Source organism: Heliangelus exortis, chromosome Z (assembly GCF_036169615.1).
Source record: "Heliangelus exortis chromosome Z, bHelExo1.hap1, whole genome shotgun sequence".
Lineage (NCBI taxonomy): Eukaryota > Metazoa > Chordata > Aves > Apodiformes > Trochilidae > Heliangelus > Heliangelus exortis.
In genome coordinates, this window is record NC_092454.1 from 70,657,476 (window position 1) to 70,672,120 (window position 14,645).

Below are 14,645 nucleotides of genomic sequence, written 5' to 3' on the forward strand. Positions count from 1 at the left end.
TTTTTTCTCCTTTTTTTCTTCCTTGTTTCTGTGTAGGTTTCACTTTGGCTATAATCTCCCACCTTTTCTGCACCAGGTGTGCAATGTTTGCAGCGAAACTACTCACTCACATGATGGTTGCTTGCCTGGGGACTCAGGTAAGAAAAAAAGGCTGAAATGGGAATTTAGTATTTCTTTTCTTTTCGTCACTTCCGTGACCATGATTGAAAAGAACTCCTCTAGTGTTTCACAAAGTAAATATTTTCAGAGGACGAACACATGATATTTGCAAATGATCCAATATTCATATCCTATAGTGGAAATTGAATTCAAATTACAGATTTTCTGAAAATATTTACAGAAAAATTGTGGATGATATAGCCATATGAGAAAATAGTCCTGTATGTGGAATAATAAATGTTTTGGTGAAGTAATTGAGATGAAAGAGAACTATCATTAACATCATTATTTATTCAACAGATTAATGTCAATAATCGTAAATTCTATAGGAAATGTTTATTTTGATTAGTAGTTGTTGAAAGCTCCTTTGGACTCTAGGATTTGCAGAAAGGTATAGTTATGAAAACGTTAAATAATAAAAGATAATAAATTGTAGTAAGCCTCCCTAGTTCTTTCAGTTCTAGCTGGTTGAAATAGGAGGTAAGAGAATGTCATCACACTGAAGCAGCAGATAAAAGGAGACTGTCTTTCTGTTCTCTAAAATATAGCTTTCTCAGCTTTGGTTCCTGTGGTAAAATGTAACACTATGAATAACCTCAAGTATTTTAAAATTGCTTTATGGAAAGATTTCTTATGAAGGAGATTTTATGTAGATTTTTAATGCCATAAAGATGATGCGAGAACAAATTTAAATATATGCTTAAGGCTGGAATGCTGAGATTATGTAAAAATATCAGCCTAGCAGATATTCAGAAGAGTGTGTGACATAAGTGAATGACATGGTAGATATCACAGCAGCCCTGTATTACCTGTAGAATTTTAGCAGCTGGCATGCCTTTCAGACAAGCTTATGCACATGGCAGTGGTTGATGTATCATTTTATTCATGTAACTTCAAAATACAGTTGTACAACTGGGTATACAGAAAATGTTTTGTCACACATCTGGATTTAAAACAGAAGCTGGAAAGATCCTGACAGCACTTCTAGGAATCACTGGGTGTGAAAGTATCTTGCATCTTAGGGTGTAAAAGTGCACTGAGATCTGAGTTCTTCATTTTTGAAGCACATACTTGGTGTTTTCTAATAGTTCTGTGTAGTTACATAGGAAGCTAGCTCATTCCAGACACCTTCAATATGCATGGTTACTCTTGTACACATGTGCTGACCTCATCTGGGACACACAGACACAAGAAAGAACTTGCATATGGCAAAGTGTCAGAACTATAGAAAGCAAGACTACTGGGATTTCTATAGCACATCTTACAGCCTAATGATGGATTTTGCAGTAGTTTTCTCTGCTTTTCCTTTGTAGTGAATGTTAAATTCTCTGTGTTCCAAAAATCGTTTGATATTTTGCATTTGATGGAGCTGCACCTATCCATGTTACATTCTTCCTGTCTCCAATACTTTTCCATTTCATTGGTAGTATATTGTACCTCCAGAAGAGAGGAGCTTGTGTTTTTTCACAGTATGTTTTGTTTTTCACAAAAGTCTTTTGTTACTTCTCTGTAAGGGCTTCTTACTAGGTGTTTCAAACTCACTTAAACATCTTAATTTAAACACAGAAGCACACAGAACGTGTCTCACAGACATAGAACTGGTGCCCAGGACCATGTCCAAATAGGTTTTGAAGATTCCTAGAGATTCCACAACCTCCCTGGGCAACTTGTGCCACTGTTCAGTCACTCTCACAGTGAATCAGTGTTTCCTGATACTCAGGTGAAACTTCCTGGACTTCAGTTTGCGCTTTCTGCCTCTATCTCTGTCACCAAGCACCACTGAAAAGCACCTGGCTCTGTCATGTGTGCTCTGTCCCTACAGGTATTTACATACATTAATAATTTCCTTCTTTGAGACTGAGCAGTCCCACCTCCCTCAGCAGTTCCTTGCAGGAGAGACAGTCCATACCATAAACATCTTGCATGTCAAGGTGTTTCAGTCTCCAGTATGTGACTGTCCCTCTTACACTGGGGATCCCAGAACTGGAGACATCACCCCAGATGTGAGGAGAGGAAGAGGAGGAGGAGGATATACCTTGACGTGCAGGCAATGCTCTGCCTGATGCAGCCCAGAACACCTTCTCTGCATCAAGGGCATATTGCTGGCTCATGGTCAGCTTGGTGCCCACCAGCATGGCCAAGGTCTTGTCTAGAAAGATTTCTTGTCTAGAAAGCCTGGGTGGCTTCCAGGAAATATTGGAAACTTCATTTCAGGAAAGTTAGTGCTGCTATTTTGATGCTGATTACACCTCTGAAGTTTATTGCGTACCTCTAGAAATATTGAGCAACTTTCTTGTTTAACCTCCTGCTCAAAAGCAAGTCCAGCTGAGGTCCGGTTGTTCAGGATCCTGTCCAGTTAATTTCTGAGCCTCTCCAGCAATGGAGATCCCACAGGCTCTCTGGGCAACCTTGTCTGATGTTTGGCTACCAGTAGTGAAAAATACCTCCCAATGCTTAGTTTGAATTTCATGTTATCCCTCATGCTGTCTGCATGCAGCTTCAAGGAGTGTTTGATTTCCTCATTTCTAGGTATTTCTGCAAGATAACTTAGTGATAAGATTTCCCCCTTCCATACTCCTAACAACCCCAGGTCTTTTGTATATTCTGTAGTTTAGACCCCTAAACATTATGACAGATTTTGACTGAACTTGCTCCAGTGTGTCATAGAATTATAGAATCATAGAATTGGCTGGGTTGGAAGGGACCTCAGAGATCATCAAGTCAAACTCTTGATCCACTACTGCTGCAGTTCCCAGCCCATGGCACTGAGTGCCACATCCAGGCTCTTTTGAAATATCTCCAGGGATGGAGAATCCACCCCTTCCCTGGGCAGCCCATTCCAATGTCTGATCAACCTCTCCCTAAAGAAATTCTTTCTAATGTCCAACCTAAACCTCCCCTGGCACAACTTGAGACCTCTTGGGCCCTCTTGTCTTGCTGAGAGTTGCCTGGGAAAAGAGCCCAACCCCCCCCTGGCTCCAACCTCCTTTCAGGGAGTTGGAGAGAGTGATGAGGTCTCCCCTGAGCCTCCTCTTCTCCAGCCTCAACACCCCCAGCTCCCTCAGCCTCTCCTCATAGGATCTGTGCTCCAGTCCCTTCACCAGCCCAATTCCCTCCTCTGGACCTGCTCCAGGACCTCAATCTCCTTCCTGAACTGAGGGGCCCAGAACTGGACACAGGACTCGAGGTGTGGCCTCCCCAGGGCTGAGCACAGGGGCAGAATCCCTTCCCTGGACCTGCTGGCCACGCTGTTCCTGATAGAGGCCAGGATGCCATTGGCCTTCTTGGCTACCTGGGCAGTCTCCTTCCTGTAGTGAAGACTCTGTCTCTATCCAGATATTGTCATACCAGTGTTGAGTAGAGGGAAACAATCACTTCTCTTTACCTTTTCCTGGTAGAATCCAAATAGGAATACTGTGCTGCTTTCCATCAAGGAATGTGGCTGATTTATGGTCAGCTTGCCATCCTAGAGCCCACAGAACCCCTAGAATCCTGAGGAGGTGCTGCCTGTGTGGACTGCATACTGTTGATCACAACCCTTTGAGCCTTATGGTGCAGGAAGTTTTCCACTCACCTTCATTATCCATCTAAGCAAAACGTGTTGCAGCATTTAAATGATAATACTGAGAATACCACAGAAACCATGTCAAAGGCCTTGCTAAAATTAAGGAAAACAACACTGGCTGTACTTGCCTCAACCATTCATCTCCTTATGGAAGGAGAATAGGCTGGTTAGGAATGACTTTACCCTCATAAACCTCTGACTGCTGTTCCCAGCCACCCTCCTGTCCTTGCCCTTGGTACAGCTTCCAGCAGGATTTACCCTATAACTGCTCTGGGGACTGCAGCCAGGCTGGCTGCACCTCTGTACTACAGATATCCTATTTTTTTTTTAAATTTAATGATTCATCTCTATGCTGGAAAGTAGTCAATCAGGACAAATGAAAATAAATTGATGCTTCACCTATTGCAAGAATCTTCACACATGGTGTCAAAGGGTTGTTTTCATAACTATCTACACCTGAGGTGAAGAGTTGAGGTCTAAGTGCATGTCCAGAATTCTTAGAACCTCAAAGTAAGTCAAATATTAAATTATGTCCCAAATCAGATATTGTACTTTGAGGCATTCTTTGTGTGATCTGCCTTGATGCTCAGTTTTGGTCTAGTTATTCTGCAAGATTTTTTTAACATGCTTAGAAGTTTAAATAGTGAAAAAACTATCTAAAGGTTTGTACTTCATGGATGGAGAAAAATGGGAGCTGTTCATGCAGGAAAATACTACAGAAGGTGACAGATTAAGATAGAAATTATCTTTGACTAAAATACAGGAGTGTAAAAAATGCCATTATTGCGTTTCCTTCTCCATGTACAAAGGTAGCACTCAGAAATAAGGTATCTCTGGCTTCTGGAATATTGCACTCAGTTCTAGTTGCTGAAGAACTTAAAAAAATGATAAAGTTAATTTCAACTTGAGCCCACAGGGTTTCTTGTCTGCTTGCTGTGCTGTGCTTAAATACACTGCATTCTTCCTTTTGTGTGAAGCACTGACCTGTGCAGAAGAATGTTTGAGAATAGGTTCACATGATGTGTAGAGTAATTAAGTGTAATTACAGAGCTACTGTTTAGAACAGTTCTGAGTCCTTTTGTTCTTACTTCCCTAAAATCCATGCCTCTCCTCATCTCTTTTCCCTTCGCTGTGCGATTATTCTGCAAGTTTAGAATGAAACTTTTGAAAGAGGATTTTAGCAGTATAACTGCTTACCCATCCAGCTAGCTTGGAGAGGAAGTAGAGACAGTTTGGCAGGAGCTGTTGAAGGAAAAAAAGTGGTTTTAAGGCAGAGTGGAAAGAGAAGGGACACGTTTCACAAGAGTCAACTGGACTACTGTGCTAGTTCTGAAGGGCTGATGGGCAAACTTCATGCAATGACTTGTGCTGTGATGTGCTGGCATGTGTTCTGTCCAGAGGGAACCAGTCTGATTAGGAAGCTGAAGTTCAACAGAAAACTGTAAATTGAAGGTGTTTGTACAGCTATACCCACCTAAAAGGGTTTGGACAGAATGTTTGTGAGTAAATATTTACAATACAGTTACATGTGTTGTGGGTTTGATGACCATTGGCTCTGTATGAGTTATCTGAGAGAGTTTCAAGTTATAAATTCTTAAGTGAAAATCAGCACCTAATAATTCCTAGTTTAAACACCAGAAAATTGTTATATCTTTACCAGAAAAGAAAACAATATCTAAGAACCTTTTCAGGTTATTTCCACTCTTGTGTAAATCCTTAATGTAATTAAGTTTTCCTATAGCATCTGACCTGCGTGTTTATTAAGCTGGTAGCATTTATTTTTCTAATTGCTACCAGTGCGCTGATTGCTATCACCTGTAGATGGCAGTCAAACCTTTTCAGAGTTTGGTTAAGAAATTTGCTTTTCCGAGCCTGTGCCTGTTATGTGGTTGCTCACAGCAATCATTACTCTGCCAGTGATCGGGAATGATGACTCAGAATATTCAATCTAAGTTTCATTCACGGTGTGTCTGGAGCTTCCAGCGTTAGTGGAGCATTTGTAAAGCATTTAAGAATGGGTGTTTCACCAAGCTTCTGGTGAAACTCATTGGAAAGAGATAAAAGGCTGGATATTTCTAAAGTTTTTGTTTTTGTTTTTTTTCCCTTTCTCATTCTGATACTCAAAGAATGGTGATTTCTATAGTAAACACTATTTCTTGATATAAGCATGAGGCCAGCTGCAGATACTTGAAAGCTAAAGCTCAGGAAAAAGTAAAAGGCAATGCAGATGCTCTGAGACCTGACCTTTAAGGTCTCAGACTGGGGAGTGTGGAGGTGTACAAGCAGCTGAAATATCTCTGTCCCATGGAAAGAGGACAAGAGGAAGTGAATTAATAGTCATGGCCAGATGATGGAGCATGCAACAAATAAATCTGAGACACTAATATAATTTAAATTTTACATTATACCATTTCACCAACCAACAGGTTATTCTGATCTCTCAATGATAACTTGACTAGATGATCTCTAGAGGTCCCTCCCAAGCCAAACTTATCATGCAGTATCAACAGTACCCAGAAATTTCTGCTTTTTCTATTCATGGACAGAATGTTACATTGGCACCCCTATTCACTTTTCTGATGTTGAGTCACCACGTAGTGTTAATGCACGGGCTGTTCTTATCTTCTTAAAGATTATCTCCTAGATTTTGCCAAAACTCAGATATATGAGCAATACCATAACATATGTTAGAATGCTGCTACATTATCTCACACCTCCTGTCCTCACTGCAAACAGTCAAATGTTCTGTTTATCACTTTAAAGTATGAGATTTCTATCAGATACTGATGCCTTCCAGCTCATTTTTCATTAGCCCCTATATTTTCCCAGCATCACAAACACACTGAGGACCACACATGGAGAGGAACAGACAGCAACATTCCCAAGTTGTCTATTTATTGCTTTTCTCTATATCTACTGTGAAGCAGGTTTACAGTGCTACCTTGCTCTTCTTGGTGCTTTTTGCTGAGATTTTTCTACTCTTACTCCCATCTTCTGTCTCCTTTCTTTCTTTCTCTTTGCTATGCCTACTCATGTGTGCCATACTTCCTTAAGAAAAAGATAACTATTCCTTCTCCTGATTAGCAAACCTCCCATTGTTCATTTCCCTGCTACAGACTTTCCTCAGCCCTGTCTTGATGGAGAGAAGATCCTCAGCAGTTGCTGTTAAAGATAAATCCAGGCCCTAGCAACAGCTGTGTAGTGTTAATCTGAAGTTTCAAAAACACACTTGCCTTATCTTTTGGAGAAGGAAATACACAGGCTTTCCTGAATAATAGTGCCACAATGGTTTTGCTTTACAGCTTATTAAAATTATACTGTTGAATGTCTAGCTCCTGCTTTTATTCCACGACTGTCACTGTTTGCTTATTTCCATTTGCAAGATTATATGCAAGAATATTTTAAAAGAGTCCATTTTGGCAGTTTTATCATGACCTACTTCTTCATATCTTCCAGGCAGCTAATGTTCCATACACAGTAGATTAACAAGTCCTTTTCAAGGCTTAATTGGATTAATTACTGGTTTACACAAAACCAGAGCTGTACCTTGCCAGATGCATATGGCAAGTGCAATTTTAAGTGTGCTGGGGCCCTAATTGCATTTGAAAATGACTGAATAAGATCTTCATAAATACCAGCTTATTAATGATCATAGTTAACTATGATTAAATACACTTGTATAATTTTGTCTAATCAGAGGGCTGTAGTAGAATTTTATATGCTCGTGGATGAGATTATGTTCATATGGTAATTTTTTCCTGTTTTTTTTATAGAAAGTGCACTCTGAAAATGGCATTATGTGGATTTATAAGACTCAAACAGGTTATACACAAAGACAGGAGAGTCTTTTCATTTCAGTTGCTCTTTTATTGTCCCATGTCAGTATTTTGTGCTAAATAGAATGTGATATCAAACAAAGACATTAGTAAAAAATTATCTGGACATCTGAATAGACTCTGAAGAATGACCATGAAAATCATAAATACAGGGAATGATGATGATGATCAGTGAAGAAAATAATGAAGAGTTTGGGTTATAGATTAGCCACGGAACACGTAAAGTACATGTTTATATACAGAAAAAAACTGATGTTGTTCAGACATGAAAAAGGCATAAAACCCATGATGGCTAATCACAAACATATGTTATATTTCCATATTTCCATTTCATTTGGAGCATTTCTTTTTGTATTAGCAGATTTAGAAATTCAAGCAATATAAAAAGATGAGAGAATCAAGACCAGTATGTAATACCAGAAGCAAATCTAGAGGAGGAAAACAGCTTTGGTTACCAAAGAAAGAAATTGCTTGAATGACCACTGCACCTAAGAGGGCCTCATGTAACAAAACTGCAAAGTATATAGTCAGGACATAGGTGACTGGATCATGTAACCTGCTGCAAAACATTGCACAGCACAGGTTCTATTTTGATGGGAAGAGGCAGTCACTAAAGAGGCATCATAAATCATGTTCTGCTCAGTTCTTTCTAAATTAGTAGCCAGACAGAATTCACAGCTGCTGGACAATGATTCACCCATAGAAAACTAAAGAACCAGGAAATTCTAAACTTTTTTGTTTGTTTGTTTGTTTTTTTAAACCAACTCTCTTTTTTTTGAACAAAACAGGTGAAAGAATAAAAGCCAACTTTTAAATCACATGGCATATCCATCAGTAGAAATTAATCTGTGAGTTCTGTCGCAAGTGATAGAATTTTCTCCCTCTTTAGGAGACAGGAATAAGCAGGTATGCATAAACTATCTACTGTGTTTTATTTTTCAACTGGAATGGAATAAGAGTCTTTCCTTAGTCAATAAGGTCAGCTGGCAATAAATAGGAATTTAAATTCCCATGCTTTCCAAGTTAAGACTGACTGTCTATGAGTAAACTAGAAGAACTGGGTCAGATGAACACCCCACTGTCTCATTATTCACTCAGGGATGCAAAATGTCTGCTCCTCCCAAAGGACAGATTTTCTACAAAAAGCAGTAGCCTCTCTCCCCAGTATCTATCCCTGGTCTTTGCACAAATAGGAAACAAAACAAACAGACAAACAAATAAAACCAAACTTATAGCTTTTAATTGTGTCCTGCAACAGTTTTAGACAGGAACTCCTCTAGTCCATGGTCTGATTGAAAACTCTGTGTTCCAGCCAGTCCAAACATAGATCTTTCACTGGATAGGACCAGGTGGCAAACAGGTGCCATACAAATGTTATGGTGAGGTCAGTGGGATCCTTCTTATCTGTGCTTTTAACACAATTATTCTCTACAGTGCCCAAGTTCAAAGCCAGGAAAACTCAAAAGTAATTTAGGAAATCGCTTTTATTTTTTAAATAATCAAACAGAAAAATTCTATAACACTATTTGAAAACCTGGGCTCTGATAGGTGACCTTTCGCTTGTGTTCCTACACTGAGAAAAAAGTTGGGAAGAGAGAGATCAATTTGAATGTGTCCCATGAAGTCCTCTAAGTCTAACATGCACAGAGAATTTATCTTCCCACCACCTCTCTCATAGCTGTGCATGATTCAGCACAAAGTAAATGGTAGTTAGAAAAATATAAAGCTAGAAGATGTAGATGCAGAACCTCCTGCTCCCCTGAAAAACATAGTTAAAAGTTGCTCATAATTGCTGCTGCTTGTTATTTCTGAAGTAGCTTTAAGATATTTCATCTTGTGCATGAGTATCATCAGTGATCCAGATGCAGTAGTGTACTCGATTAGAGGGAATTACATGTACATTTTCAAAAGGTCTCCATGGGAGATAAAAGACTGAGCTCTATAAAAAAAATCTATCCTCACATTAAGTTATGTTCTGTAATTGGTGCAGATCCTTGCAGTCTTGTACCTCGGAGCAGAGTTTTAGGTAGATGAGTGGTTAATGTGTTCCTAAACTCTCCTCTTAACGATTGCCAACTCATTAATTCATCCTGATACACAGAGCCCTACCCTTGACCTGGGAAAGGTTAAAGTAATGTTCATATATTAAACTTTATATTCTGTATAAACGTGTACCTTGCCTTTTACTTTATTCAGACCAATATATAAGGCACTAATACTTTGCAGCTCATTATTAACTTTTAGCTGAGATCAGACATGATCACTTCAGGATAATTAATGGTTTGGATGTCTCAGTTTCCCAACTTCAAAGAAGAAAAGCTTTCAGGATATATGTGATAGTAAATGCTGTCTGTTGTTAAAATATGTTTTGTTAGCATAAGACTGGTTTCTTAAAGCCTTGTGTATATGTGGTTTCACTGGAAAAGGAATGAAATTTAAGCAAATAAGGAAGTTGGAAGAGATGGCAGTCGCCATATGCTTGTTAGTTCTCAAGCATCAGCTATTCAGCCACCTTCTATGTTATAAAATCCTTCAAATTAGTGATGGAAACATCACATCTAACTTCTAACTTTTAGAGTGTAGGCTTTCTTTTTTCTGTGCCAGTGGAACAGCCTAAAGGATAAAATCAAAGGTGAGCTTGATTTTAATTGTACTAGTACATCATTCCCAACATAGGAAACAAATGTAAGGCTATGTTGGTCTTCTGTGTGAGAGCATGAATGGGAAATGGGTCTTTTTATCAGAAGCAGAAATGAGAAGTAACTCCTTTGAAATCCAGTGATAGTCATGGACCAACCCTGTGGCTGAGCTTTTGTTGCTCTGCTAGGAGCAGGAGTCACTGGGAATTTCCTAACAAACCCTTGCTGTCTTCTTGCCTGGAATATTTTCCTTCAGATTTATAATAAACCTTTGCTAATTTCAGAATACTTTAGAAGACCAGGAAGTATGCATTATAAAATAATAAGATGAGGTAAGAGACCTTTCTGAAGATAGCTGTTTGCATCTCCCAGTTTTAACATCCCACTGCAGTAGGTGACACACATCCACATGCATGGAGCTGTGGTACCTTTCACAGAGTGTTTGCTAACAATTTAGGTTGTTCAGGTTTAATTCTTTTTTTTTCTTTGTATTCAGACAGTTCAGTTTTGGAGCCTGGAACACTGAATATCACTTTGCTGATCTAAGCAGTCTGCCCAAAGGCATGTATCATTCTTTTCCCAATCTTTCACAACAGCAAGTGTGAAAGCTAAGCTTCATTACAGGAAAAAGCACCTCCAGAAACTTTCTTTATCTGGAGATTCTGAGATGCATTATTACTGATAAATATCCAACACCAATAGATAGTGAGTTTATCTAAGGAAAAAAGAAGCAATTTATTTTTTTAAACCTTAAAATTACTGACATGTCATCTATCTACAAAGTGCTGTAACAGTCTACAGGATTCTGCCAACATTTAGCAATGTGTAACATAACACTTGTCCCCTTTTCAAAATTAACTGCCTAATTAGTTAACATAGTGTTACAAAACTGGAAACTTGTTTTTATAAAGAAAAACCAATTTAATCTGACCTTTTATTTTTCATTGCCTGCTTAATTAATCTGTAGTTTTCATACAGGTTGCTTTCTTGTATGATGCTTCCAATGTGCTAAACATTGCAAGAAGGAATTTGAAGAAAAGAACTCATCTGAGGAGTTTTTAGTGTAAAGAATCCACAGGGGCCTTAGCTCTAGCAGATATCTTCTGCCTGAAGTTTCCATTGCACATTGCATCACATTACCCTTTCAGAACATTTTAAGTTATGGAGAGTTGTTGATTTGAGATTAATCATTTTTGGGGGGGGGGAAGCATCACTTTCAGCAGTGATGAAAATGTAGGTGTTGTAGCTTCACTTGGCTTATTTCATATTCCTCCACAATTCCATCTTAAATTGACTACAAGAAGTTGCAATGGTTCTGTCCTAGCACTCACTGAGTGATCTTGGATGCTCAGTAATCCTACACAGGTCTGTTACTTAGGCAATTCCACACATCCAGAGTCTAACACTGAAGCAACACCAAAGTAGAGATAGAAATGTGTTGTAAGACTTCATTTGGCACCATTTCAGCTTTTGACCTACTATACAGGTAAAGAGTAGAGGCAGCTATAGCAGCTGCCTTTCAAACAAGGCCCAACCTTTTGCTTTCAAAACCTCATATGAATTTATTATACGTGGCATGAGTTTAAAAATAGGATAGCAAATCTATCAAATAAAATAAATGTGTGGGCTCCCTGCAATTTAATTTTCAGCATTTCTAATCTTAAACAAAGGGAGCTTGGATGTATTCTCAACTCAGACTTGGCATTCCACTTTCTAATCTAAGTATCTCAGCTATATTAGAAATATCTATTAGTTCCCTCTGACTGCAAATTCCCTGCCCTATCCCTATTCTACACAGACTTACCTGACCATCAGGTGGAAATCTGGAGACAAATATTTCCTTTATAGTTGCTTTTTAGGTTCAGTTCAGCTGTGTGGTCGGTTCAATAGCACAATTGTTCTCTCTTAGTTAATCATGACCCAGCAGAATAATATCACACTACACTCTGAGATAATACAGGGTTTCTAAAACTAATTCTAAGTCCTTTGTTTGGGTTTATTTTTTGCTTGTTTATTCTTACCTTTCCTTTTGGAAATATTATGCAGCAATTTAAATGAAAATTTTAAATGCAATTGATAAATACTACTACTACTAATGCTATCTATAATAATGATAATAATAATAGTAATAATAATAATAATAATAATAATAATAATAATAATAATAATAATAATAATGTAGTGCAACACATTTGTTTATTGCTGTCATACCCATGAAATTCAATTCCAAGCTTAATCTCATTGCTGAGCTCTGGTTTGCTAACTTTCAGTTGATGGAGTTGAATATTTTCACTGAACTGATTGTATAATTACAGGAGTAGCCTAGGGAGTAGGCCCTACCCTGAAATGTTTGTTTTTTAAAACATTTTGAGAATGATAAAAAGGAAAATATATCTAGGAAAAGGAGTGATGCATTTATTGTCCCACTGAACATACCAGCAGTATGTAAAAGCAAATGAATTGTATCAAAAACCTGTTCCATCCTACAGGTGCTGATAAACTTGGACTGGGTCCATTTAATTGTCTTTTGTTCTCTGTGATAGTAAGTTACCACCCCCAACCATTTGTACTGTAAATATTTTCAAACTTTTGGTGTTTCATTAAACTGCCTCTGTACCAGTGCTGATAATGTGACCATGTCCTGGATCAGACTACAGGGTTTAGTTGTTCTGTATGGAATATTTCCTGTTCTTTCCCAGACAAGATTTTTTTTTTTCTTTGATTGTTTAACATTTGTGGTTAAAGAAGTGATGGGAGAATATGCTACTTGCAGTTGGCCCTATTTTTACTTTTACTGCTAGAAAATAATAAGTTTTGGAGCCAAGAGCTACCTTTTTTTGGAGTTGGTTTAAGAGTAAGTGTGCTTTTAATATATCCTCCTGCTTTCACTGGACTTGAAGTCTAGATGTCTTAAAAAAATAGAAAAACGGCCAATAGATCTGCTTTTCATGTAAAAAGATAATTTTCTTGTCCTCTGTCACAGTTAACTGCTCTTTGCTCAAGGTACTGATGTTTCTTTCAAAGCCCAAGGAAAGATCCTGATATAGGTTTATTTTAGGTGTTCAGGGTGGTTCTATTTTGCTTCTGCAGACTTTCTTATGTTGGTATAGGTCATCAAGATAAGTAACTCCAGGTGGTAAAGAGAGAAGATTCAATTTTCATCACTTTGGTTTCAGAGATATGTGTTTTTAAGAGTTTTATAGACTATAAAAACTTGCAGTTACCAGAAATATTAAGTTTTTTAGTGTTGTTTTCTAAGCTCTTTTCAAGCAGTTAGAGTGAAACAAAGCAACCAGACTTTCTCTCACACCTTACAGTGCTGCCCAGAATAACTGTGTAGGTGTATCCAAGATCCACTATCACCATTTCCTGCAGAAGACCAAAAGGCTGAAATGATGTGCTGGAGGTTCTTCTTGCAGAGCGGGTTTGGCCAAAAGCAAGACCTACTGCCTATCTCTCAGAGAATCCTTTAGATGCCTAATCTCTACCTTCATTTTCATTTCTGATCTGCTTCTCTTTCACGTGGTCTCTATTGATGTCACCACTTGTTCCTCTCAATTTTGATGGAGAATGTGAATAGACATTAAGGAGTTTAGTGTAAGGTTAATTCCTGCCAGCAGTGTCCTGCTTCCTGTGACATGAAGGTATCTTTGATAGTTTGGTAACTCATCTATCTTAAACTTTTTAAGACTGTTTTGATTTAAAAAATTCTTTTGTTTACGTAGAAAAGTGAAGAAAAGCAGTGCACCATAGTACAGGAAAACAGCTCCTCTTGTTTTGTTTTTTTTTTTAAAAAAAACCCCAAACCCTTAAAGGTAAACAAGTGAATTGAAATTATCATGTTATCATGTCCTTTATACAACCTCTTGAAAGTATAAATAGGATCAAGAATAACAACTGGAAAGACTTCTGATAAATCCATCTGTGTACAGGAGAACCAAAGCTCCTGTTAGAACTGGCCACTCCTGAGCAAAATGAGAAGTAGACTCCAAGCTGTTTTGTGGGAAACAAGAAAAAGGAATTAAGGCAGCCCTGCAGTAACTCAGTCCTGTTTGATTTAAACCTGAGTTCAGGTGCCTGCCAAGACATACCTGCTGTATGCCTCTGAGTCTGTAGGTCCACGTTGCTGTTCAGTCTTTGTGAATAACTGCTTACAGAGACAGAAACCATAAATTTCTCTTGAAAACCTTTCTTGTAAAAAAGGTTATTATCTTGGTTAGTTATTAATAAACTATGAGTTGAGAAGAAAATTGATTATCCTATAGTTAAACACAGATTTCATCACTGAATAAGTCTACATCCTTGAAGTTCCAGACTAAGAAAATTGTACAGTAAACTAAGCTAGCATGAATTTCCCACCTTCTGCTTTCTAGGTAGTTTTGTATGACAGAGATGGAGCAGAATGAACATTTCACATAAGTTTTACTTTTCAACAAATGTTCCAGC

At 38.1% G+C, this 14,645-nt stretch overlaps 1 protein-coding gene across 4 annotated transcripts in view; it reads left to right on the forward strand.

Annotated features, from left to right (window-relative positions):
* ADGRV1 (adhesion G protein-coupled receptor V1) overlaps positions 1-14,645 on the forward strand; it is a 275,863-nt gene that overhangs the window by 126,548 nt on the left and 134,670 nt on the right. For all 4 annotated transcript variants that reach the window (XM_071731307.1, XM_071731308.1, XM_071731311.1 and 1 more), the window contains one exon: positions 37-137. In XM_071731307.1, the coding sequence (XP_071587408.1) occupies positions 37-137 (101 nt within the window). The remainder of the gene's footprint in view (positions 1-36; positions 138-14,645) is intronic.